The sequence below is a fragment of the Acomys russatus genome, chromosome 12 (genome assembly GCF_903995435.1).
Source record: "Acomys russatus chromosome 12, mAcoRus1.1, whole genome shotgun sequence".
Classification (NCBI taxonomy): Eukaryota; Metazoa; Chordata; class Mammalia; order Rodentia; family Muridae; genus Acomys; species Acomys russatus.
The window spans coordinates 3,797,182-3,821,520 of NC_067148.1; the positions used below are offsets into that span (position 1 = coordinate 3,797,182).

At 45.4% G+C, this 24,339-nt stretch overlaps 1 protein-coding gene across 4 annotated transcripts in view; it reads left to right on the plus strand.

The window, feature by feature from the left end:
* Myo1b (myosin IB) overlaps window positions 1-24,339 on the plus strand; it is a 177,605-nt gene that overhangs the window by 36,295 nt on the left and 116,971 nt on the right. For all 4 annotated transcript variants that reach the window (XM_051153807.1, XM_051153806.1, XM_051153808.1 and 1 more), the window contains exon 3: window positions 16,423-16,538. In XM_051153807.1, coding sequence (XP_051009764.1) covers window positions 16,423-16,538 — 116 coding nt within the window. The remainder of the gene's footprint in view (window positions 1-16,422; window positions 16,539-24,339) is intronic.

Below are 24,339 nucleotides of genomic sequence, written 5' to 3' on the forward strand. Positions count from 1 at the left end.
ATTTCTTTATGAGATGAGCCATCACCTGGAGGTTTCACAGTAAAGGGAGCCCTGTGATTCCTGCTTTGAGGATGTCATTTTGATAACTGCTGCTAAACCTAAGAGTAGTTACAGCTCAGAGTTTCCTTAAAACTGTGATCCAAATGGAAAAGGCACTCAGTGCTACCGCACAGCAGGAAAAGGGCACTGTTTGGCTTGGTGTCATCTCCCCTCCCAGTGTGGGGGTACTGCTCTCAGGTGGGAAAGCCTGGCCATTCTGCGGCTTTAATTGAAAGTATGGTCTGCTATCAAATGGAAGATGGCCTGATAGCAAATGAAAGATGGCCTTTGCACACTGGTCTCTGAGACGCAAGCAGGAGGAATCAATTAGATCCTATCTGATGGTGCTGGTCATTTTTCCCTTTGGCTCTAGGTAGCACAATTCACTTTCAGATGAATTGAAACTAGGAGAGACTGGACACCATATGCATTTGAATACCTGATTTGCTGTGGCCACTAAAAAATAAAACAATCCCCCTCTTAAGAGAACGGTTCTTTAGCAGACAAAATGTCTGGGTTTCGGCTCTACATAATTTTATTTTCTAAACTACTTCTGGAATGCCCTTTCTGGCTCCGTGACAGAAGTAGAAAATTGACTTTAGCTTGTTGGTATTGACATCAATCACTGTTTTGCATGATACTTGGCTGACGCTTCTTCCTGTGTATGTGCCTTCCTTCTGTGCCTTTAAACAATGTCATGTTGGACGACAAAACAGTCTCTATTTCCAGTGGAAAAAAGGAAGTTGTCAAGTAATGCATATAGCATGATCCTACTGACTAACGTGGGAGTGGCTTTAGGAGTGTCTCTATGATGCCTTGATATGTACGCCGAGCCTGGCTTCTTAACTGAGTACCATGGTAGTACTGTGGACACAGGGGAGAATTACTGTTTAATCTATTTTGTAGTGCTTAAGTTAAACATATATTGCTTTTTTTTGGTTTTTCGAGACAGAGTCTCTCTGTGTTGCCTTGGCTGTCTTGGACTCACTTTGTAGACCAGGCTGGCCTCAAACTCACATCGATCCATCAGCCTCTGCCTCCCAAGTGCTGGGATTAAAGGCGTGTGCCACCACACCCGGCCTTTCATATCTTTTCATATATTGCTTTTGTGATTAAAAAAAAAATGACAGTAACTGTGTGGTATCTTGGTTCCGAGCCCCACTGCCATGTGTGCCACCCTAGGAAAACTATTTCTGGCTCTTATTTTGATAATATTCTTGCTTCGCTTTCCCTCATGGGTTACTGCAAAATTGTTTGGCCTGGCGCTTTAGCCCAAGTTAAAAAATGCACACAGCATCGTACTGTTTTGTGTTTCCCGTTGAGTTTTCAGTTCTTCCTTAGAATAGAAGGTACTGTTGGAATCTATTGCATCCATATGTATCTTCGCTCTGTTCCTCAGGCAGCCATTGGGAATGGTCCGTCCTGTAAGTGTGCTTACATTGTACCGACAGTGCAGCCAGTGACCAGAAAGTTGGCCTAGACTTGTAAACTCTCGTGTGGCCATAGGGTGAGCAATTTCCTGTGTGATCCAGCTCTAGATTTGGGAACTCTGTTTTTCATCCTGCTGTCTTTTCCCCTTTCAGCGCTCCCTCTCCCTCCCCCTCCCTCCCCAATGAAAAGATAAAAGGGAGGGTCTGTCCTGACAGAGCTGTCCCGAGGGGCGGCTGCGCTCTGGGTTTGAATTGTTCCCCAAACCCTCACATCCTCTGAGTCTTCAGAGCCAGCTGATTCTGGAGCATAAGAGGGGGTGAATATCCTTCCAAATACAGGTCAGCACCTTAGGAAGACTAAAAGAGTGATGGATGCTGAGACGTAATGTAATGGAGTGGCCATGTTGATGCTGCTGCCATGTAAGAGCTGTCATGAGTTTTAGGTTTTGTGTGCACCCAAAGGCATGCTTCCCAGACTGCTTTGCTGTGAACTTTTGATGCCAGAAAAGGTGTGCAGCTAACATACTTGTCTAACTAGGAACATGCTGGTTCATGTCTGTGACCCCCAGTAGTGGTGTTTGAGATTGGCCCAGCTGTCCTTCCGAGCCAGGGCTTTGGAGTCATGTGGTGGAAGATGGGGGAAGGATTGGATTGGCGGGTCAGAGGCTGTTTGCTGTTTGTTGCTCCTCTCTCTTGGCAGAGCATAGTTCAAGCTGGGACCAGCTGCAGGCCATGCCTTTGGTCTCAAGGCTCAGTGTGGGGTCAGTAGCTGGGAAATGCTGGTTGTGACATTCCCAAGCTCCACTGTTCTCTGTTCTTTCTGCCCTTTGTCAGCCCTTGAGGGGGGGTCACCCTTGGACTGGCCCCCCCACCCCACCCCCACCCTTGGAAAAGCCTGCAGGCAGGGGCGGATACCACATGGGCTTTGTTGTGATGGAGGAAGAGGCAGACTTGGGGTCTGAGGGTTCTCTTTTTAGGGCCACTGGTCACGACTGTGGTTCTGTCCCGGAACAGGAGAGCTGCAATTTAGGTAGGAATAAGGAGGACAGATTTGGAAAGTGAAAGAACCCAGGTGTCTGGCTGCTGACAGAAGTATTTTTGATGCCCAGCAGTAAATTTAGCTTGTTTTCTGTCTGAATTGTCAGCTTGGGGGTCATCTACATAGAGAGGTCTGAATTAGCCCAGTTTCAACATCTTTTTTTTTTTTTAATTTTTAAAAAAAATTTATTAATTTATTCAGATTATAACTAAATTGTTATCCTATCACTTGTATCCTCCCATTCCTCCCTCCCTCCCGCTTTCACCCAATTCCCCTCCCCTAGGTCTATGACCGAGGAGAACCTCCTCCCCCACTATATGGTCGTAGGCTATCAAGTCTCATCTTGGTAGCCTGCTTGTTCTTTCTTTGAGTGCCACCAGGCCTCCCCACTAAGGGGAGGTGGTCAAATATGGGGCACCAGAGTTCATGTCTGAGTCAGTCCCCGCTCTCTACATAACTGTGGAGAATATCCTGTCCATTGGGTAGATCAGAGTAGGGGTTCGATGTTTACTATTGTATTGTCCTTGGTTAGTACAATAGTTTGAGCAGACCCCCTGGGCCCCGATCCACCTGACACACGATGTTCTTCTTGTAGGTTTCTAGGACCCTCTGTGTTTCTATTTCCCTATCTCCATATTTGTCTTACCTAGAGTCTCAGTAGGATGTCCTCACATCTATCCCAATCTCCTGGTAAGAGAAGACTTTCGTGGAACGTGCCTTTTGGGCTAGTGCCCAATTATAAGTGAGTATATACCATGTGATCCTTTCAGCTATGGAATACTACTCAGCTATTAAAAACAAGGAAATCCCGAAATTTGTGGACAAATGGATGGGACCAGTTTTAAGATCTTATGTTACGCTAATCACTCTTGTAAAAGGGACAGCTTTGAACAATTAGTACAAATTGCCTCGGTTATCAGGGATTCTAGAGGTAGGAATGGAATGGGATCAGACACTTCTGTAACACCTAACTGTAAAATATGGGATATTGGGCTAGTTTTGGATACTGCCAAAATTACACTGCTTTACATTTGTACACCTTGAAATTTCCCAAGCAGTTTCCCTGTAGACAACATTTTATCTTGTGTGGATCTAACATGTTTTGGGGAGGTATAATTTCCTTTTGTTATAAGGCGGCCTGAGTTTCTCACCTTCTCACTGGTTGTGTACATCGGGCATGCTCACTATTGGTGTGAGTGACTTAGCACAGGGTATTTCCAGGCTGTACTGTTGAGAATCTGAAATTTGGTCTTTTCGTTTGTTAGCAGAGCTCCGAGTTGACACTCAAAAGTCCAGATGAATGTTATTCTTACTGCTTGTTTTCCTGGTTTTAGTAACTTCAAATTTTTTCTTTAAAAGTCTTTAATTTCTTAAAAAGTGATATGCTTTTTGAAAAAACATTTCAGACAGCATAAGCACATGTAACATGGGGCTGTCGTTTTCTTGGGTCAGATTCCCAGACGTGACACTGGTTACTGCACTGGCTCGGTCTTCCAGACTGTTTAAGGATAGATGATGCTTTTTCTTGTTCTAGAGTTGGGAACAGGGCCTTCTCCTTCCTCAGATCTCAGACCCTGTGAGATTTGTGAGGGACAAGGTTAATCTTCGGTTCCACTTCTCTTTCCATCTAGACCTAGTAGGAGGAGAACCCACCCAGACCTGTTCTTGTGAAATGCATAGACTGTGGGCGTGGTGAGCTCCTGGCATTGGTGGAGAGCAAACTGTGTGTGCACTTGGAAGTTTGGGATGGCTCCACCTCGGAGGCCAGATAAAGCTGTGCTCCTTCAATGACAAGGCCAGGAGGAATGTTGTGTCTACTATCTGAGGCCAGTCTGCCCCTTGCACACTTTACAAAGGCCAGTCTGTCTCTTGCACACTCCATGGAGACCAGGCCATCTCTTGCACACTCCAGAAAGACAGTCAATTTTGATAATAATGTGTTAGTTTTTAACCTGTGCAAACTTTCATAACACCCCTGGTAACCGGAGAATCTTCTCTGCATTGCTGGCCAGTTGTCTGCCTGTTTTATGTCAGTCTTAGTTATTTCAAGCTGCAGGTCCTAGTATCGTTCTTGAGATGTTTGTGATTACACAAATTATACATCAATTATACAATGATGATACGTATTTGCAATCCTTTAACTCACATACTCTGGTCGAAGCCACAGCTGGAGTTAGATTTGGAGGATGTGAGGACTCGAGAAGGAAAGGCCTCTGTTAGAAGCTGTTTTGTGGGCACCCAGGAGCAAAGATCTGCACTTGGTGCCAGCCCTGCCACTTCTGCTTGAGTTCACTTAGTTCTTATAGAGGCTGGTGTGCTGTAGCATCATCATTTTCTATATGAGAAAATATGCTCAGGAGGCTGCAGTATTTGTCCAGGAAATCCAGCCTCAGAGGTCATGAGCCTTCATGAACATCAAATCACCTCACTAATAGGAAAGCCTGTTTAGTTTCCAAAGTAGTTGCATATGATACTGAAATTTGCACAAGTTTCGGAACAAGGTGGTCTCAAAGTGACCTAGCTGAGTAATGGGCGTGATAACCCATGCCCCTGCCATGTGTTGAGTGAGCACTCAGTGGTGGTACAGTGTATTGAGTAAGCACTCAGTGATGGTACAGTGTGTTGAGTGAGCACTCAGTGGTGGTACAGTGTGTTGAGTGAGCACTCAGTGGTGGTCCAGTGTGTTGAGTGAGCACTCAGTGGTGGTCCAGTGACGTGAACTGATCAGACACGGCACAGGTACATTGGGTTCTTTTAGTTGGTTTTTTTGAGACAAGGTTTCTCTGTGTAGCCTTGGCTGTCCTGAACTCGCTTTGTAGACCAGGCTGGCTTCGAACTCGCAACGATCCATCTGTCTCTGTCTCCCAAAGTACTAGGTTTACAGGTGTCTGGCTATATTGGTATCTTAAGTCTTAAGGGATCATGATATGTTCCTCATAAATCAAAGCAAAGAGACATCAACCAACAAGATAGCCCAGCACCCCTCCAGCCCCCAAACAAAACAAAACCAAGCATAGACAAAGATCTGGAGGAAAGAGTGTTGTCCATCGTAGTAAGTGGACTACAAGTGATTGGCAGCTCCTCATGTCCTCCTTTATGAGCACAAGGTAGAAGGAGCCATTCAGTTCAGCGCACACAGGGCCAGTTCAATTACACACAATGTTAGCATATAGGCAGCCCAGCTAGCCCACCTCCACAGACCTAGCAACCTTGGACATCATCACCTGCCTCCACCGGGTGTGCACCAGACTTGCTCCAGCTGCGCACCAGATGTGTCATTGCGCACACTCTCTCAGCTTTCTTTCTCTCTTTCCCTCTGCCTATCTGTCTGCCATGAGCACCCTGACTCCTCTTCCCCCAATAAATCTCCTTTCATGCCAGATCTGTTGCGTGGCCGCCTCTCTATTTATATATTACAACACGCAGATCTGTTCCTTTATTTGCAGAGCAGATGAATTTTAATGGTGATTCTAATTTGAAGAGAAGTTATTTTGTTTTTTTGAACTCTGCCCTAGAGTGGGTGAGGTACAGTATGACATCCTGGGAAAGACATGGGCTTTGAGCAGACAGAGCAAAATTAGACATTTTAGTCACTCACAGCCATCAGTGCCATTGTTGGAAGCTGAGTTCTTTCATCCATAAGATGGTTATTTTGATATTTATCTCACGGAGTTTCCAGTCTAATGACTTGGCACATAGTGGTACTGGGATAAATTGTCAGTGGTGTGGCTGGGAAGCCCATCATGGCTTTTCTTTAATGTTTTATAGTTTGGGATTTTTTTTTTTTTTTTAATTAGGTTTCCATTTTCCTCTGCTGTCGCTGAGTGCTGTTTTGTTTGTTTTGTGACTTAATATTTGACAAATGATTCTTGTGGCTGGTGGTTCAAGACAGCATGGCATTGTTGTTCTGGTGAGGGCTCCTGACGCCATAACAACATGGTGGCAAAATAGAGGAAAGGTGTGCATGCAAATACGTAAGCGACTCTGTGGTGAGACAGGAAGGCGCAAGGATTGTATGGTGAGACTGGAAGGCGCAGGGGTGCCAGGGGTGCCGGAGCTAGTGTTTATAGCAACCCTCTCCAGGAAGTTGCATCCTGTGAGAATTACACTAATCTCTTCTGAAGTTGGCGCCCCACCTCTTAAAGGCTCCCCCAACTAGACCACCACCTGTGGGGTTGTGCTTCCTGCATGCACAATTGGGGGACACGCTGCCTGCCTCAGCCTTCTTTCTTCCATTTCTGTTTTTCCTGGTTCCCTCCGGTGTACAGATTTTATTTTCACTGTATTTCTGTTTCCAGTTAGGCACATAATACTATTTTCAGGACTTGTGGCAAGAAGGGAGCCTAACAATTCAGGGCCACATGTACCCGAGCGGAGACTTTTATTGGGTCTAGAGAGCAGTATATATTTGGAAGATCCCGCCTCCTTTCAGAATTTGTCTCCGCGATGATATGGCAGTGGGGCGTTGTCTGCTCTAAATTAAAGGCAGCCTGGACTGATATTTTTAGCTGGTATTTAAGTGCGGTGTGGAACTCATATATAGTTCTTTAATTTATAGTTTGAAATGACTGACAGCCCAGGAATGAAAGATCGTGCTATGATGGTAGTGTAGGAATGTCTTAGGCTAGACCAGCAGGTCTGGATGTCATCTGCAGCCACAGTCTGCAGGCCTCTGAGTTTATTTGTGGTCTTCTGATCTGAGGTGCTAACTTGAGGCCCTAGATAAGATAATGAACAGACATGGGCTTGATTTTTCAAACTGAGAAATACTGGAAAAATAAGAATAATGAGCAAGCTGTGGTTTGGTGATGTCATGAGGGATCATGGGGCCATGTGGAAGCAGGCTTTCAGGAGTCTTTGAAGCTGACTGGCTGCTATGAGTAGAAAGAGAAAACAGCTTAGAAGACACAAGAGTGGGTACATAACCAGTCTCTTGTGTCCTAGTTTTCCTGTATCTTTATGAAACAGCTGTCCTAGCATCAAGGGCCTTGGTGTGAGTCAACCACTGATGTGAGACTTTGGCTACATTATTTCAGCTTGTGCCACCGTTTTTTTTTTTTTTTTTTTTACTTGTAAAAATAGGATATTATTAGCGATGTGTGTGTGTACACCTAGTGCACTAAACAATACATATATAGTGTATTATATATTATATACATGTGCATACATATACATACATACACACGCATATATCACAAATATGTTTCTAAGAGTGGAGATTTGGACTTATACCATTTTGCACAGTTTTGAATGGTAAAGCATCCAGAGCATTTGGTAGACTACACCGTGTCTCCTAATAAAACCCCAAAGACAAAAAAAAAAAAAAAAAATCGCTTGGAGAACACTGGGGAAGTCTCGCAGATGTCCGTGGAAGAGCAAACGCTGTGATTCATAATAGTTTGTGTCTTCTGATCAAATTTCCAGAATCCAGGACCTACTGGGAGAGTGTGCTCCTCACAGTGAAGGGAGTGGCTCTTGTTTCTGAGGATCCTGAGAGCTTGTTTTATGGTGTCATTTTAGTATTAGCTTCATTAGACTAATCTCACGTGCTCGTCTGGTAACTCTCAGCCACTTCCTGTAGACAAAGGCCATTTTGTAGGGGTCTTCATGACTTTGGCTTGATATGCCTCCTGGGTGAAGTTAGCTGAGGTTTGGGGGTTTGAGCCCTGACTTGGCTGTTTGTTCCACAGTGGTCAGTAGGTTCTGGTGGAGCCACGTGGAACTTGTATCACCATAATAGGTACTGTTTATGGAATACTTGCTGTGGGCTTAGTGCTTTGATGTGTCATCTCATTTAATACTCAGCTCTTCAAGGGGGAATTAGTAGTAGTCCCTCCCTCTGTATACATGAGGAAGTTGAGCAGGGAGAAGCCAAGAATGTGCCTAGCTTTACACAAAACTGAAGATTTACCAGAAAAAAAACTGGAGCCACACTTCACCCAACAGTCCAAATAGATTCGAAGCGTAACCAGCAGGGTGTGATGGGACGTCTGAGAGCGCAGACACCGGTGGCATGGGCTCATGGTTAAGCATGTTCGCCGTCCAACCCCTCCTCCACGCGGCTCTTGTGCTGCCTGCCTTGAAACTCTGCAGTCTGATTCCTCCCTGCTGCCCTCCCTCCTCCCGTCCTGTCTCCTAACTCCTCCTCCATCCTCCTCCTTCCACCCCTCCTCCCTTTCTTTCCCTTGCCCTCCCCTGCTAAGGATTCTTAATTACTGCTTGGGTAGCTTGTCTGGAGGGAAGCCATGCTATTCCGTGTCCTGGGAAGGCACCCTTAAGCTCCTGTGTGAATCGTGTTCCCTCGCATGGATGTGCTACGATTCATTTGAATTCATTTGTCTGATTAGCGTCAGTGCCTCCTTGGGTCACTTCCCTGTCTAGGCTATTGAGAGTGATGCTGTGGTGAACTCGGGTCTCCAGATATGTGTTTTAATCCCTGGTAGTGCATGCTTTAGAAGTAAGCTAGGAGATAACTAGCTTGGCTGATAAGAGAGGCGAGGGGGGTAACTGCCACCTAAAACCAAAATCCAAAACGTCATACTTTGGTGTTGGTTGTCACCCGCCTCCTGCAGACCTGCTATGATCTCTGCCTTTCTTGGGCCTCCGTGGACCCTTTGCAGTGTGCAGGGACCTTCCTCCATGCAGACTGAGAGCACTCATTCACACCGTTCTTTCTATAGCATCCTCTCATCGACTTTAGTGCCCAGAGTGCTTAGCTTTGCTGTCCCCCGTCCCCAAGACTGTGTTTTTGCTGCATAGCCCAGGCTATCCTTGAACTCCAGTACTGTATGTAGTCCAGGCTTGCCTTAAGCTCATGGTTCTCTTGCTGCCCTAGCCACTCTAAGGATGGGAGTTGGGCTCTTCCCTACAGAGTAGTTAGCTCTGAGAGTTTGGTTTCCTGTGTAGAAGACTCGTCTCCGTGACTGTAATGATTCAAAAACAAGATGCCAGGCAACAGACATGATATGGAGACATTTGTTATATGAGCGCAGGAGAGCAGGGAAATAGGAGAGGCACCCCAGAGAGAGACAGAAACACAGAGACAGACACAGAGAGAGAGAGAGACAGAGACAGACAGAGAGAGAGAGAGACAGACAGACAGACACAGAGACAGAGACATAGACAGAGAGAGAGGGAGAGAGACATGAGGTGGGTTGTCCTTTTTATATACTGGGAGCTGGCACAGCTAGTGGCGGGCAGGTAATGGCTTCATAGGTTGCTAGGCAGACTGAGCGCAGTATGCTAACAGCAATACGATGAAGCCTCGGATTTATAGAATGTGGGGGAATTTTATATTTCACATGATGTTTTAAATAAAATTGGCCCTTAATAAGTGTGTTGCTTGTTTATTTATAAGACAATCAGTTAACCCAGTTTGGTTATACAGTCCTGTGATGGGTTGCTCTTACCTGAGTCCTGGCCCAGCCTGGCTTTGACTAATTTTCTTCTGTTGAGATGAAAATACTTTTCTTGTAACTTGAAGACCCGTTTTCTTTCTTCCTTTTGTCCATTGCTGGTAGCAGAAGACTTCAGCATCCATCCTTGGGATGGTCCAGTGGAAGGCTTCTGCCCAAGAGAGAAATACTGCCTTGTATGAAGGTTGACGGTATAATCCAGGTCTTCTGGGGTTGGAGCTGTTGACGGTATGCGCCGAGGGAGACAGCTGATATCTGGCTCCTCACCTGAATGCCTTTCTGCTGACTCCTGTTACTGTACTCCATTCTTGTGGCCATTAAGATAAGGATCTGTGACCATGTCATGTGAGTTTACTGATAACCAAGGAGAAAGGTACTTAAGTGCATATTGTTTGCCCATCCCCTAATATGCCTGGGTTGAGTTTTTAAGGATCTCACAAACATGCAGAACAATAATTCAAATTCATTCCTAAATGGTAGGCTGAGCGATGAGTTGGTGGTAATGGGGCAGGGGTTCAATTCCGTGTTGTTCTTCGAAGCTGCTTAAGGGATTCACCTCAGAGATCTCTGCTTATATGAACCCAGGGTTCTTGGCACCACCCCAAAAGAGAATTTCAGGATGAGCTAGTATGCAGCTGAGTTAGAATTTATTGAAAAACAGGGATTTTAAGCACAAAGATTGAGAGAAAGAAAGAGAGAGGGGTTCTCAAGAAGAAAGTAAGCCACCGAGAGCCTGAGCGTGTGTTTCCAGCTTCACTGCTATTCAACAGTCAGATCCACTCTGGTGGCTTTGGAAGGCGCTGGCTTTAAGGGGTGCTGGGGGAAGCTGAGTGAGAGCACAGGGTTCCTGAGAGGTACCTACTAGGGTTCAGATGTGGATGAAAGTCTAGGTCACGGCAATGCAGGACTGTAGGACATAGCCTCACTGTGGACCAATGCTTTTGTTTGTGAGATTCCCAGAACATCCCCAGAGAGCCACAAGACCCAACTCAAAGCCAAGAGTGCTCAGGTCTTACAGCCTGATCTTTGGCAATTTTAACATAAAATGTCTCTATAAGAGAAACATCTGGAATTGGAGAGAAGGCTCAATGGCTGACAGTACTTAGTACTCTTGCAGAGGACCATCAACATCTTCTGGCCTCTGAAGGTACCATCACACTTGTGCACTTACATACACTGAGGTGTACACATGCAATTTCAAAAAACATCTAAAAAAGAAAGAAAGAAAATATCCTGCCAACTTTTCCAACAATGATTGTGTTAGAATTCTTGCTTTTTCGCTGGCAGGAGCCTTCATCCAGAAGCGTTGCTCTACAGAAAAACTACCCATCCATTAACTAAGACTAGAAAAAAGGCTGATGGAAGGAGGGGAGGGAGGAGGGGGAGTTAGGAGAGAGGAGGGGAGAGGAAGCGAGGAGGGATGGCAGCAGGGAGGAGTCAGACTGCAGAGTTTCAAGATGGGCAATGTAAGAGCAGTTTTATGTAATCATCGCCATGTGGAGGAGGGGTTGGACGGTGAACATGCTTAACCATGAGCCCACGCCACTGAGTCTGCGCTCTCAGACTTCCCACCCACACCCCTCTGCCTATGCTTTGAGTCTGTTTGGAGTGCTGGATGAAGTGTGGCTCCAGTTAAATCTTCAGTTTGATGGAGAGCTAGGCACATTTTTAGCTTCTCCCTGTCAATCTTTCCCCTGTATACAGAGGGTCTACTATTGATTCCCTCCTGAAAATCTGAGGCTTAAAGGAGATTATATACCAAAGCACCAAGACCATGGCTAGCACATAAGCATTCTGTAATCAGTGTTGTGCTGTGGTAATGTAAGTTCTGTGACATTATCTGCTGTTCACTGTATAGCAGTAGAGTCATGATTCCAACCCCTATCGCTCACCTAGAGGTATTCATCTTTATAATGCCCAAGTTTACCTGGGATCGAAGAGAGCCTTTCCCTCATAAGTTCTGACTGCAGAGGCTCTTCTCCTGGGTGGAGTCTGCCAGACTGACTGTCCTCCAGAAAAGAGGTCAGTTTTGCTGCAGGCACAGGAGGGACCCTCAGGTTGTGTTTGCTCTTTGCAAGGCATCCTTTTGGAGCACCAGGCAGCCTTAAGACTTGCAGCCGGAGATGGTTTTGACTTAGAAAATGTTTGCACGTTCTTGATTTCATGTCTGACCCTGGAAAAGTCAAAGGGGAGTCTGCTAATGAATGTGCCTCTTACACACAGGGCCAGCCTTCCCTTCTCTGGTTTTTCACTTGTATTTTTTTCGTTCCGTTATCTTTCCTCTCTTCTTTTTCACTTGCCCTAGATGTTGGAGGTTGGTCACATGGGGCAGACAGAGGAGGAGCTTTTCATTGCCTTGTAGATGTATGCTGACCCCTGTGGCCAATGGTGCTGAGGTTGGGAGAGTGGCGCTGAATGACAACAGGGAGATAGCCAAGTCGCTACTTGGCAATGAACTGCCTCTTCTTTTGAGGGGATGATGCAGCAACAAAATGCCCAGGATAGCGTGTAAGTCCAAATGTTTATTGATGTAAAGACGAGCTGCCCTGTCATTCCTCTGGTCCTTGGAAAGGGCTTAATTGGCATTTTCTTGAGCATTCGTTGGGCAGCTGAAAACCAGAGTTGAAAATGTCAGCCCCGCAGCCGGGCGTAGTGGCGCACGCCTTTAATCCCAGCACTCGGGAGGCAGAGGCAGGCGGATCGCTGTGAGTTCGAGGCCAGCCTGGTCTACAAAGTGAGTCCAGGATGGCCAAGGCTACACAGAGAGACCCTGTCTCGAAAAACCAAAAAAAAAAAAAAAAGAAAATGTCAGCCCCACCCAGGCAAACAGTGCTTTCAGGACTATCTCGTGTGTCTCCAAGGAAGAAGGGTTGTGGCTTGGTATTTAATTTTTCCTACTGCGACCATGGGGGTTGTTAAGTCTTAGCGTATAGAACCCTCAAGATGAAACCCATCAACAGCAAGGACAGCAGCCATGGTAGAAGGCACCTCTTAGGAGTTCAAGTCTAGAGGGGGCAGACCTGAAGTAGGATGGATGTGGCCAGCCTGACAGGGACGAGGTTATTCTAAAGAGAAGCATGGGGCCTTCCCTTTGACTGATCAAGCAGTTATCCCCAAGAAATCAAAATGTCTCTAGGACTCTCTTGCTGGCAGGAGGGGGAGGCTGATGCTTGACTTCAAAAGGAGGAACTTGTCTCCCGGAAAGAGAGAGATTTCACACTGTCCGAAGAACTTGTCAGACAGCTCTGCAGGAGAGATGGAAGCCCACACAATGGCTTGTATTTGTGCTCCCTGACCCAGACTGTCTTCTGTTTAAACAATAACATCATATTAAGACCCTGAAGAGGAACACTGCCCACCCACGCCCCGTGTGGTTGCGTGCATGGGTGTGTCTTTGCGAGCACGCCTTTGTCACTGGACTTCTTTCTTTCTTTTCCTGCTTTTCACTATTGCATGCTTGTTTACTTGGTTTGTTGGGACATAGGCTCAGATCCTGCTAAGTCTGGTAACTTGGGGGCGGGGTGGGGTGAGGGTAGGGTGATGTGGGGAGTATGGCTGTTTAGACTAATGTGTCTTGTCTTGCTTGGCCCCTTTTCTGGTTTGTTGGTGTATCAGTTATTAGTGTGGTGGAACAAGCCATTTTCGGAAATTAATGGCTGAAGTGACAATTTTCTTGGCTCACAGCTCTTTGGAATAGCAGTTTAGGCTGACTTAAGCTTTGTGTGTGTTGCTGGTCTCATCTGGGCTCCCAGTATCTAGCGGCTTCTGTAGGGTTAATGGTTTGGGATGGCTCATTCATATGCCTGTAATACAGGCTGTATGTAGGGCAGGACGAATTGCTTTCCCTGACACCCATCTAACTTCTCCATGGAGAGATGGCTCAAAGGTTAAGGGAACGGACTGCTCCTCCAGAGGTCCCGAGTTTAATTTCCATCAACCACATGGTAGCTCACAGCCATCTATAGCGTGATCTGATGCCCTCTTCTGGCATGCAGGTGTATGTACAGCCAAAGCATTGTATACATAATAACAAATAAATAAGCTCATTCTCATCGAGAACACAGGCTAGTTCAGGCATGGGCACATCCCAACCCACATGTGGTTTTCAGATCTCTGCCTGGGTCTCATTTGCCAATGTCTCTTTGATCAAACCCAGCCCAGATTCAGAGGCTGGGAAAAGCAATGCTTCCCTTTAGAATACCCCCCCACACCTTGTTTCAAAGTGGGTATGTATACAGGTGGAAGAAAGTTCTAGCCATATTTGCAAGCAGCCCCCACAGTAGGGCATGAAGGGAGGCTGAAGAGAAAGGACATACATGGCTTAAGGCCTTGTTCAGTGGCAACACGTGGCCCACAGGCTCCGCAAACAGTGGCTGCTCTATACAGTCAGTTTGGTATTGCATGTCAGCACAGGAACAATGGACTGTATCATGCACTTTCTTAGTGATTATTGGAGCTGGCGTGAGCCCGTCATGCAGTTAAAGATATTTCCTCAGCAACCTTGGTGTGTAGGTCCTGTTCAACATGGCAGTAACACGGCTTTGGGCAGAGGCGCAGTTAATTTAGTATGCAGGAAAGTTCCAAATAAAAAGAAACTTTGCTTGTCATTAGCGGGGGTTTTGATGTTGAAACCGAGGCAGCAATTTGTTCTCTCTGCAAGAATGCCACAGCGGCAGATTTTTATCACAGCTTACTATTGTGAAGTTTGGTTCGCCAGAGCCAACTTAGTTGAGAGCGAGCTTCTCTGCTGGCGACAAATCTGTGTACTTAAATTTTATTTTTGTTTCACAAAAGGAGAAAGATGCAAGTAGTTACTCCATTTACTCAATAAGCATTGAAGCCATGACCAGTGGTCACGTTTTCATGTCTATGGTGACTGTAATATGTTAGAAGCTATTGTTTTCCATTTTAAACATTGAAACATTCGCCTCTTCTGGAGAGTTCTGGTGTGAGGGGAGTTGAAAGCATTGAGAAAGTCTTGTCTGATCAGGACTAGAGAATTGTAGTCATTCATTGTCAGGCCAGTTTAAATTGGGGTCCCGAGGACAGAATTTAGGACCATACACTGTGGAGGTGCAGTCTTCTCGTACCCTGGTGGGTTTTCCACTTTGGAGAGATTATGCATGGGTCGAACATACGGAATATGGTTTGGTTTGTTTCCCACATTGGGAAAAAAAATTTTTTTTTCATTGAAGTCATTGTGGTTTATATAAAAGCATCGCAGAGCATTGCTCCTGTTTCTTTGCCTTTTATTTTATTTAATTTTCATCTCCATGGGTCTCAGTGGTACCAGTACTGGGGAACTTGTAGTAGAAATGTTTCTGTTGATGAGTAAGACTGAAAGGTGAGGCTGCCGGCCACACACATCTCTAGCCTCATGTGTAGCAATGTTTATCCTTTTAAAACCTTTTTTTCCCAAAATGACACTGTGTGTGTGTGTGTGTGTGTGTGTGTGTGTGTGTGTGTGTGTGTGTGCATATGGAGGACAGAGGACAACTTCTAAGAGTTCTCTTCTTTACAATGTACGTGGGTTCCAAGGCTAGAATTCAGGTCTCGATAGCAAAGGCCTTTACTGGCTGGGCCATCTCACTGGTCCCCCTTTTCAGAGTTTCTATCACATATATAGTTTGTTGGCATTTTTTCCTCTTCCTTCTGTCTTTATGATTTTGAAACTAAGAAAAACCAGAGCTCCCAAGGTGAGTTTACCATCAAGAAGCTGTTGCCTGCACTTTTGTGCTAGGCACTGCACAAAACAGACTAAGCCAGTCTTACTGGAGCTGCCAGCGATGGACGGTTGAGGTACAAAGGGAGAGTTCTAGTTTGCGTCTTGGAGTTCCGTTAACGTCTGCTGAAGTACAGCACTGATCCCTCAGGAAGTACATTTAAATTTAACATTATATGTCAACTCAAAACTAAACATGTGTTTCATTAGAAAGCACATGTAAATTCAACTACCAAAGTGTGTTCCAAATACTATGAAATTCTGTTGTTTGTGTATTTCCAAGGGCTGACTGTGGATCTAATGCTGAATTGCATTGGTCTGTAGTGGTAGTAGGTGGCAGGCTGCAGAGCAGCAACGCTAAAGCGAAGCCCTTTCCTTAGGACTGGCAATGGGCTGAACAGTTGCGTTGCCGATGCTTGATGCTCGCTTTGAAGTAGAAAGATAAAGGTGAGGAGAGGCACTCGCTGTAAGCAGCTCCTGGGAGAGCGGTTTTGGCAGGTATGACAGGACTTTGACAAGCTCTTGTCCAGAGTCATGAAGAAGTTATGTCAAGATTTATCTTGAAACATACTTTCAATCTACAAATTCGTGCTTTTCACTTACGAGCAAAATGAACATGCATTGTTGGCCACCTGTTTTCAGAGAGGCGCAGTGTTCTTGAAGTGTGTAAGGCTGTGGTGCCACAACAGTGGGACAAGTGCTGGTGACGTTGAGATGTTCAAGTGTGTCCCATGCAGATGTTAGTATATTATTTTTTCTTTTGTTTTATTTTTACAGACATACATTGGGAGTGTGGTTATATCTGTTAACCCCTACCGGTCCTTGCCCATTTATTCGCCTGAGAAAGTGGAAGATTACAGAAATAGAAACTTTTACGAGCTGAGCCCTCACATGTAAGTATGGCTTGAAAACTCTTAAGTTTCATTTTTCCTCCCCTGCAGAATTGACAGATGTGTGCAGCTCTCTCCTTAAATCACAGGAATCTTCTTCTTCTTCTTCTTCTTCTTCTTCTTCTTCTTCTTCTTCTTCTTCTTCTTCTTCTTCTCCTTCTTTCTTTCTTTTTCTTCTTCTTCTTCTCCTTCTTGCTTCTTTTTCTTCTTCTTCTTCCTCCTCCTCCTTTTCTTCCTCCTCCTTCTTGTTTCTAGATCACTGAAAAGAATATAGAAGTTAATAGTTAATACCTTTTAAAAAAAGACAGATACTTGTGTGTAAAATATTTCTACTGCAAAGTTTGCATGAACATTAGCCGCTGCTAATTAGTTTTGCACATAAAACAGGCATGCACATTGTTTGTAAGAGTCCAGCAGTCAGATGATGTGGCACACACTTTCATCCCAGCCATCAGGAGGCGGAGACAGGGAGATCTCTGAGATCAAGAGCAGCCTGGCCTACAAAGCGAGTCCAGGACAGCCAGAGCTACACAGAAAATCCAAGCCAAATAAACAATAAACAAACAACAACAACAAAACAAAACAAAAAATAGAGTCCAGCTAACATTTTCATTGGCTTTTTGGGCCAAGAAATGTTGAGTTAAACTAGTGTTTTGGTGAAAGAACCAACAGCACCTTTCCCATGTGATGACTTCCGAGCACACTGCTCAGCAGACATGCGCAGAACAAGCTGATTTACTTTCCTGGCTTTGTCACCAGTTGGCTTTTCTGGAGAAGGTGTTTGGTCATGTCCTTCCCAGGGTCTTGTGGTGACATGCCAGGAGATACCAGGGTGTTTTTTGCTAACTTGCAGTATTAACTACTAGTATTTTGTTTTGTACTCTGAGGTAATCTTACAAAAAGGTTTCTTATGTTTGATGGATCAATGACAGACTTGGATTACTAAATTTTTTTTTTTAGTTGCTCACATAAAAATGTCTGAAAAAGCAAAAGCAACAGTAGCAACAAAAAAAGTAAAGCAATTTCAGCAAAATCTTATTTCTCTGGTTGTGTTCAACCCACTTACACCCCAAAAGAACCTGTTTACCCTTTAACATTCTCATGCCCACTGCTGAGTTAAAAGAAAGAGGAAGATTCTGTTTGGGCCAAATTGTGTAATGAGCTGAGAGCCTCAGGCTCCTCTACTTTTGCCCGAGCAGAGACGTTTCCTGCCCTTCTTCTGTGGGTATGTAAATGTTTTCTCAGGATTCCTACTGTTTCCAGGTGCATTGAGTGACCTGTGGTGACTTGCAGAGGTCACATGTTTGTATCTATAAGCTGGATGCTGGGCGAGGACTGATGCACTCAGAGGTGCCTTGAGCAGTGCCCAGGGCTCTGCAAGGGCGTGCTGTCATGGCCGCCACCGTTAGTTACCGTTAGCTTTAGCAAACCAGCTTTATCCCCTCGTCAAAAGCAAATGCTTTGTTGAAAGCAACCCCAGCTTGTCATGAATGCGCACGTTCAGTGTTCACTCTCTGTGAGCAGAGATGCTGATGTGGAAATATTTAGAAAAGGTCTTGGCTGAGGAAAAGATGAATTTGCCATTGGGATAATTGTGGTAGTGGTAAGGCTTTTGAAAACGGTTTAGCCAGAATCCTGCAGTTCGTATGGTCAGCAGTATCTCCAGCCAGGGCTGGTTTGGGTGGCTGAGAAATTGATGATGTCTAAGGAAAGTTTTGATTGTCACACTCATAGGTGGGAGGGTGCTACTGGGCATTAGATGACAGGGGTAGCACTCTGCATCCTACCGCGCTGGCACGCAACAGCCCACAGTTCACAGAACTATCTGCTTACAGTGACGGTTTGCTGAGGCCAGGAAGCTCAGTTCTGAAGTGGAAAAACCATAGCTGAAGCCTTAGCTGTGTTTTTTCTTTGTGGCTAAAGATCAGCTCTATAATTTGTGATCAAAAAGGAGCTCTTATAATTAAGAAGTGCATATACACATATATATGCACATATATAAGTCTAGTAGACAATCTATCTATCTATCTATCTATCTATCTATCTATCTATCTATCTCACTAACTAGACGTATACTTTGATTTCTCTTGATGCTACAGCTCACAAAGACATGAGGGGCTCTTAGGAACAAAATATTTCAATATGTGAAATTAGCTACTGAAAACCAAGCATTCTATAAGTTGCCAATCAAGTAAATTTTGATTATTCCATCTTTTTAAAAAAAGATTTATTTATTTATTATGTATACAGATCTCATTATAGATGGTTGTGGGCCAATATGTGGTTGCTGGGAATTGAACTCATGACCTTTGGAAGAGCAGTCAGTACCCTTAATCTGTGAGACATCTCTCCAGTCCCCTATTCCATCTCCTTAGAAGTCAATTTTGCTAGCGGCCTAGTCTCACTGTGCCGTAAGAAAAACAAAAATCCAAAGTTGCCATTTCCAAATCATACCTCAGGTTCTCTTGCTTTGTTTGTGCCTGGATATTTGTTTTAAGTCCAAGGAGTTGAAGGCACGCTCAGAGGATGGTGCCTGACTCTCTCTCCCAGGCATCCAGGCATACTGGGCAAGGCCTGACCTGAGGAGCCCAGCTTTATACCTGCTTCCGGGCGGCTCCTACACACACCGAGGTGTAGCTCACACCGCGATGACTGTGTGTTTGCAAATGGTTGTCATTCCTGCTTAAACTTTGTCCTGCTGACCAAATTTTATTAATGCTAATAATGCTGAGTGTGCCGCCGGTGCAGCCTGAGATTTATCCTGTACTGTCACTGCCCTAAAGACTTTACATGTATTGTTACCCACTTCCTTCTCAAAATAATCCTTTCGGGTAGGTTACTAGTGGGGAAATTGTTACCCGTGTTGGTGGCGGAGCCCTGTTGTGCTTCGTACCTGCCCTTCGTCTGGAAATGAGTCCATACTGCTCTCAACAGGGCTTCTTGCTGTGAATTTATGTTGGGTTGCCTGTGTCCATGTGCCCCCACCCCCTTAGTAGCTATAACTATGCCTTGCATCCACTGCTCGCTCACCCCCCCCCCCCCCACCAGGGCCACATTTCCATGTGTAGTTTCAAATCTCCCACTTTGGAAGTGTTCTCATGTGGTAGAGGTCTGTTCTAGGACATGCCTTGGACTGCCTGTCTTTATTTCTGTCTCGGAATCATTCCTGTAGGAGACAGCGTGGCACTGCTACCCCAGTGGAAAGCAGTACCACCCGCCATAAAGGATTCCCCCTGTGCACCGTAATTGCAACGGCCCGCGAAGCCCCTGGTGTGGTGGGCTTAAGAGCGCATGAGTGCGTTCCGGTGGGCTTCACAGCGCATGCGTGCGTTCCGGCCTCTGACTGCCTTCTCACCCATCCCACTGATTCGCACTGCAGCATCTCTGCATGCTTTGCATCTGCCTCGTGCACGGCTTTGCTCTCCCTCTGCCCCATAGCAGCTCTGGTGCCCTCTTCAATTCTCAAATTCCATTTGACCTTCTCTCACCTCTTTTCTGCCAGGCTGGGCCGGTTGCTCTCCGCACACTTCGGAGTTTAGCATTTGCTCAGGGATTATCCACCAGGCCAAGTGTGGCTTGCAGAGTATTAGTTGCATTGGAATGTGTGAGGGGACAGGGACGATGCATTGTACAGAGCTTGCATTCAAGTGTCAGCTCTCTCATTTATGATCGTGGGCAAATCACCAGAAGACGCTTTGACAGCCAATGCGAAAGCCATTTTTATCTTAGGGTTTGTGTGAGGGAGAAACACCTAGTTGATACTCGGATAATCTTGTGTACGTTGACGGCTTGACATAGGATGTTCTATGGCCCAATAGGAAGGGACTGTTGCTGCCACTAGGAGTGAGAATTAGAATAGTAAGATGCAAAAGATGTGAGACACTTTGCCAACCGTGTCACATGCTGTCTTCTGAAGACTGCCTCCTTCTCCGTGCTGGGACATTTTGCCTTTTGGTGTATGTACCTTCTTGCATTATTCTTTGTGAATGCTTGTTTTTGACAGTATTTTGAAACAGACTTCGTATTACAACCGGGGCCGGCATTCCAGATAATTCTGTGTTACAGGGTGATGACATGACTTTGCACTTTGATGCTGCTTAGTTATAATGGCTTCACGAATTTAGTTCGGCCCAGCGGGATGGCTTGGCCTCACACAAGTCTGCGGTCAATGCCCACAATCCACATAAGGTGGAGACAAAATTGACTACACAAAGTTGTCCTCTGACCTCCACACACGTGCCCTGGCATCCATGCCCCCATCATATAAACATACACATAATCATAATAAAGTTAAAAGAAAAATGAAAATATGAAAAGAAAAAGAACTATGTAAGTGGATAAAATAGGATGCTTTCTCAGCTAAAGTCCTCCGGAAAGCAGTTTGCTGCTGCATTTATGGAGTGTTTGGCCCCTTAAACCATCAGCTCCCTTGAAGGGAAGTGCTATCCCCTTTATAGAAAAGCTGCATTTGAGCTTGGGATCCTTGGGTGGCATCTTCAAGAGGGATGTGGTTTTTCTCAGATGTAATCTTAAAATTCTTTGATAATAGTTGGAAAAGGGACCCCAAGGGGGGGACTTGGTGTGTTTCGGTCAGCCCAGTAGCTGGATGCCCAGAGAATCAGCTCAGATCTCGAACTTCATACATGGGAAGGAAGGGAGGGGGAGGATGAGACCAGAAAGAATTGGACTGTTTTGGCTCCCTACTCTCTATTGGGACAGCATGGGGACTGATGGTCCACAGGGGTTTAGTCACCAGGCCCACTGGATTTCTGTCAGTTAATGTTGGATGTTGCTGTGGTTGATGCTGCTTATCGCCCACCGTCAGGCAGACCTGTTGTAATCAGACCATGCTGTCTTCCCCCCGTGCAGCCTGCGGGAGCTCCCAACTCACCTTTGGCTGAACAAGGTTCTCTGGCCTCCTCTCCCCAGGTTGTCTGTGGTCCAGCCTCAGTTGTCTCCTTTAACCTCAAATCCTGCTCAGCCTCATTCATTGAACCACTGAGCAAGGCCATTCCTGTCTCTTTGTGTCTCTTCCCCGGACCCTGTGTTGATGGTTCAACCCTCCTTTATGGTCAGATCCTGGGTGACCCTGCCTCTTGGGTCTTCAGAATTGCTCCTGGGACCTTACATCCTACCTTTCATCTCTGTGGTTAATTGTGTCCAGTCTCATTTTAAATTTTTTCTTTAGATTTATTTGTTTATTTATTTCATTTTACATGTTTGAGTGTCTCGTCTACATATATGTGTGTGTATCATGTGCATACCTGATACCCACAGAGTTCAGAAGATGCACTAGATCCCATGACTGGATTTAGACATAGTTGTGAGCTGCCATGTGTGTTCTGGGAATCGAACTCAGGTCCCTGGAAGACAAGTCAGCGCTCTTAACCACTGAGCCATCCTTTAGAATCTGTAAGTTAGAACATTTATTCTGTTCAGCTCGGTGTCTCCTGCTGCTCTTTTCTTAGGAATTGAATAACTAGGAAGCAAAATGAATTTTAAATATTTTTTTATACCATTTTGCTTTCTCTTATAATGGAGACATAATTGAATATCATAGGGCATTTATTCAGATGTCATGGACTATGATGAAAATTTTTCTTTTTTTTTCCGAGACAAGCTTTCTCTGTGTAACTTTGCCTGTCCTGGACTCACTTTGTAGACCAGGCTGGCCTTGAACTCACAATAATCTACCTGCCTCTGCTTCCCTAATGCTGGGATTAAAGGTGTGTGCCACCATGCCCAGCTCACAAATTTTCATTTTTTCAAAAGGCAGTATGTTCTTATAAGGTCCTTTGACCCCGCAAACTTTTAGGTGCTTCATTTGTTCATGCTGTCCGTCAACCTTGGAGGGAAAGCATCACTGAATGGCAGAGTGCATCCTGCCCCCACTAGATCCCTCCCTGATGGGCACAGTCCAGGGCAAAGCGGAAACATGTCCTTTGTGAATTGGGATCAAGTGTGTTGTCCATATTACAGTACGATTTGCAAGCACTATTTGAAGTACGCTGTCCTTCCATTTTGTAAGGAGAACTTTAGAAAATTTAGAAAAGCGACTTAAGGCTTTGAAAAATTTCTTATTACTCTCACTTGAAAATCTCAGGAGTCATTAGTTGGGGCAGTTTAGATGGTGCTAATGGCAGTCGTATAGACACACGTCTGTAACCTTTGACCCCTCTGTTTGCATCAGACTGAGCCTTAAGGACTGCACGTCTGTAGAATGACGTGGCGAGGGTGCCTGTGTGTCCTGAGCCCTGGGTTGCCCTGTCATTTCATTGCACTTACGGTGAGCCAGGTAAATGTTATAAAGAACGTTCTGATCCTATCCCAGGATGTGCAAATGATGAAGCTGGGCGGGCAGAGCTTAGGTTAAGGGTCCTCTGCAAGAGACCCGGACTCTGCCCCTTACGTACAATCAATGGCACAGCATGAATGCTGTGGTTATGACAGTCTTCATCGTAAGAACTGTCTCAGTTACGTCCTATATTTTTGTAACGGTTGTATAAATGGGTGTGGAGAGAGACATCTTTTCCTAAGGAGTGGGTTTGGGAGTCCAGTATTGCTAAAGTTACTGCGTTGCTGCTCTCATTTTACTTTAGAGCAAATGAGCCTTTAGTTGTTCTAGTACCTTCTAATACACTATGTGCAGGAAAACTTTTGTCCTTTCCTATCTATCATGCAGTCTACTTACCGGCTTTAGAAATGTTATTCATTTACTGAGTAAATATTTAATGAGCACTTGCTGTGCTCCAGGCTCTCTTTGAGGTGCTGAGATGCAGCAACAAACAGAACAAAAACTCTCATTTTCACTGGGGAGATAACATTTTGACTTAATGTACTCAGAGGCGGGACTCTTGTGCACCACCAGTTAGGAGGGGGAAGGCGAGGAGGAGGAGTGAGACTTTAGTGAAATAAGATAAAGATGCCTTAGTGGCGGGGCCACAGTCTCTGAGACCGCGTGAACCGCGGCTCTGGGCTGAGGCTTTGGGTTTCTGACGTGCAGGGAGAAATCAGAGCGCTCACTCAGTCTCTGTCCCAGACACTTCAGGTTAGCATCTCACTCAGAACAGTGCCGTCTTGAAAATGGCTCAAACCATCCCTTTATGTTTACACGGGACCGTTACGGGTCATAGTAAGCAGAGGGCAGACGCCGTGTTTGCCTGCCTTCTTCTATCTTTGGCGATATTTGCTTGGTTTAAAACAACCAGAGCCTAGGAAAAACTAAGACCAGAACTTTCCTCAGAGACTAGAGCCATTTTTTGCATTGCAGTGGTCATGGGTCAAAAGTCAGCTGTCACTGTAACAGCCTCCTGATGCTGGGTCTGTAGCCAGGTGCGTCTCCGGGTCTAATGAATCCACGGCTAAGAAGGCTGCGCAAACTGAACTCTTACCTTTGAAGCTTGAGCCTTTGCCCCAGCTGTCTGCTACTTTCCCGGCACTGCTTATGTTTTAAGATTACAATGAGGGCGGCACCGTCGTCAGAGCAGCTTGCAGGAAGTCGGTTCTCTTCTTTTGCCATGTGAGCCTCAGGAATTGAACTTGGTCATCAGGGTTGCTGACAAGTGCTGCGGAGCCATCTCTCTGGCCTGCCTGGAGCCACTTTTAAAGCAGTTCCTTTCAGAGTCTGTTATTTGGGTAGAGAGATGCTTCTTAAGCTAAACGTGGGAGAGCCGGTAGGACGCCAGCCAAATATTTTGTGTCATAAAAATTGTAGTGATGGAAGAACGTGTTTGTCAGTAGAAACTGTTTCTAAAACGTCTAGGAAGTCCCAGAATCCTAATCTGAATTGTAGATGTCTGTTGAG